The sequence below is a fragment of the Salvelinus sp. IW2-2015 genome, unplaced genomic scaffold (assembly GCF_002910315.2).
Source record: "Salvelinus sp. IW2-2015 unplaced genomic scaffold, ASM291031v2 Un_scaffold1778, whole genome shotgun sequence".
NCBI classification, from domain to species: domain Eukaryota; kingdom Metazoa; phylum Chordata; class Actinopteri; order Salmoniformes; family Salmonidae; genus Salvelinus; species Salvelinus sp. IW2-2015.
Genome location: NW_019943154.1, coordinates 166,004 through 168,465, shown reverse-complemented (window position 1 = coordinate 168,465; position 2,462 = coordinate 166,004). Strand labels below are relative to the sequence as shown.

The 2,462-nt window shown below is 44.0% G+C and overlaps 1 protein-coding gene across 1 annotated transcript; it reads left to right on the top strand.

The window, feature by feature from the left end:
- Window positions 1-544: 544 nt before the first annotated feature.
- On the top strand, window positions 545-2,462 carry LOC112071949 (guanine nucleotide-binding protein G(I)/G(S)/G(O) subunit gamma-4). Its single transcript, XM_070439577.1, has 2 exons — window positions 545-586; window positions 1,011-2,462. Exons 1-2 carry the CDS (start codon window positions 545-547, stop codon window positions 1,137-1,139), a joined length of 171 nt encoding a protein of 56 aa, XP_070295678.1. The 3' UTR covers window positions 1,140-2,462.

Genomic DNA, 2,462 nt, shown 5'->3' with positions numbered 1-2,462 from the left:
CCTTAACCACCTGCTAAACCCTACCACCTGCTACCACCTAACCACACTGCTAACCTACACTGCTAACCATCCAGGGACAAGCATTGCAGCTGGCCATCTAGCGGAATTCACTCAGTTCTGCCTCCAGGGAAAGATTCATGACAAACAACATCAACCCTGCTTTGAATCACAGACTTGGAACCTCACACTGCCACTGGACAGGAAGTTAGGGGAGGGTTATAGTTTCACTGGACAGGAAGTTAGGGGAGGGTTATAGTCCACTGGACAGGAAGTTAGGGGAGGGTTTATAGTCCACTGGACAGGAAGTTAGGGGAGGGTTATAGTCCACTGGACAGGAGGTTAGAGGAGGGTTATAGTCCACTGGACAGGAGGGTTATAGTCCACTGGACAGGAAGTTAGAGGAGGGTTATAGTCCACTGGACAGGATGGTTATTAGTCCACTGGACAGGAGGTTTATAGTCCACTGGACAGGAAGTTAGAGGAGGGTTATAGTCCACTGGACAGGAGGGTTATAGTCCACTGGACAGGAGGTTAGAGGAGGGTTATGTCCACTGGACAGGAGGATTATAGTCCACTGGACAGGAGGGTTATAGTCACTGGACAGGAGGGTTATAGTCCACTGGACAGGAAGTTAGGGGTTATAGTCCACTGGACAGGGATTAGAGTAGGGTTATAGTCCACTGGACAGGAGGTTAGAGGAGGGTTATGTCCACTGGACAGGAGGGTTATAGTCCACTGGACAGGAGATTAGAGTAGGGTTATAGTCCACTGGACCAGGAAGGTTATAGTCCACTGGACAGGAGGATTATAGTCCACTGGACAGGAGATTAGATTAGGGTTATAGTCCACTGGACAGGAGGATTATAGTCCACTGGACAGGAGGATTATAGTCCACTGGACTGGAAGTGTGGTTAGGGTTAAGGTTAGTGTTATCACACCTGTTCATTGCTATATCTTTAGCTCTTCTTTTACCATGGCAGATTCCTAACCATAATCCTCCGCCTCCCCAGGTGTCCAAAGCGGCAGCGGACCTGATGGCGTATTGCGACGCCCACATACGTGAGGACCCCCTCATCGTGCCCGTGCCCGCCTCGGAGAACCCCTTCCGGGAGAAGAAGTTATTCTGCACCATCCTCTGATGCCCAGTAGGGGGCAGACCAGCCTTAGGCCGGGCCCTGGTTCAGGCGTGGAATAATGCCTGGCGTCTCCTCTTCTGTCTTCACCGTACCTGAAGCTAACAACACGCTGTGAACGTAACCAGGAAGTGACTGCCCTTTCAGCCTTGTAGTTTTTCAACTTTTAGATTTTTTTTTCTTTTTTCTAATGGTCTTCAAGTGCAAAAAAAACATGTGAAAATGTTCTTCATTAAAAAAAATCTTCATGAAAAGGCATCTGATAGAAGTAAATTCATCCACAAATATAATTAGACATATCACAAATGTTATGATATAATCTTGAAGCCCATTGAAAAGATGGGGACAGTAAAYTGGAAGAGATCATCCCTTTCACAGTGAACTAACTTTACTACCGCTGGCATAACATCTTACTGGCTACTGTTGAATTGAAGTTGCCAGGTACACACTGTTGTCGTTGGTCAGCTCTGTCCCTAGAGGCTGAAGGGTTGGGTGGGTTAGATACCTTTTACATCTGGCAACCCAGTGAGCTTGTTTGAGTGTAAAAGTCCCACTCCAGTTATTTGAGAACTTTTCCCTTTGGAAAAATGATATTCCAAGTAATAAATACATTAAAGTACAACAACCAAAATGTTTAAAAGCAAAATGTAGTTTTATTATTTATTTATTTTTTACACACAATTGCGAAATTCAAGGAGATGGTTTAATGCTGCCCTCTGTGATCAGCCTGCCCCCCTTTGCTTGAGGAAACAATAGAGCAGTAATTGAGGACAAAAGAGAGAGGCCCCCCTACTGTCATGAGGATACCTGAAGCACCTTTTGAGATGTACCCTTTGTTAAGTAAATCATGTGATAAATGAGGTTCTAGGGAGGCTGGAGTGGGTCTTTAACGTCTCCTGTATCTTTGATAGGTTGGTTATTAGTGTTTTGGTTTGCAAAATTCTGGTAGCTTTCCTCAAAATGTGCAAGTTTTTCCAGAAATCCTGGTTGGAAGATTACGAGGGGCAATACGCAGGAAACCAGTAATCCTCCGACAATAATTTCTAGAAAACCAGCGAATTTGGGGAAAGTTCCCAGAATTTTGCAACCTTATTGTTGCTTATTTGTTGGTTGTTAGAGAACAGCCTCGATTAGTGCTTTATGATGAGATTTTTTTATTATCAAATGTTTTCTTTTCTTTTATTATGCTAGATGATTTTATTTACATGCCTCAGGAAACAAACAAACGGTGGTATTTTTTTATTTGATATAGTCGTTCATCTTAAATGTTCTTCGAGTGTATACCCATGATGTGTATAAAGCATGTTAGTTCCCACTCTCCATTTCTCC

What these genes read in the sequence shown, in the direction of transcription:
- LOC112071949 (XM_070439577.1), top strand. Translation starts at nt 545, where the DNA reads ATGTCCACTGGACAGGAGGATTATAGTCCACTGGACAGGAGG. An exon ending in ATAGTCCACTGGACAGGAGG is followed by an intron (nt 587 to 1,010) that starts GTTATAGTCACT and finishes CCGCCTCCCCAG; the next exon opens with GTGTCCAAAGCGGCAGCGGA.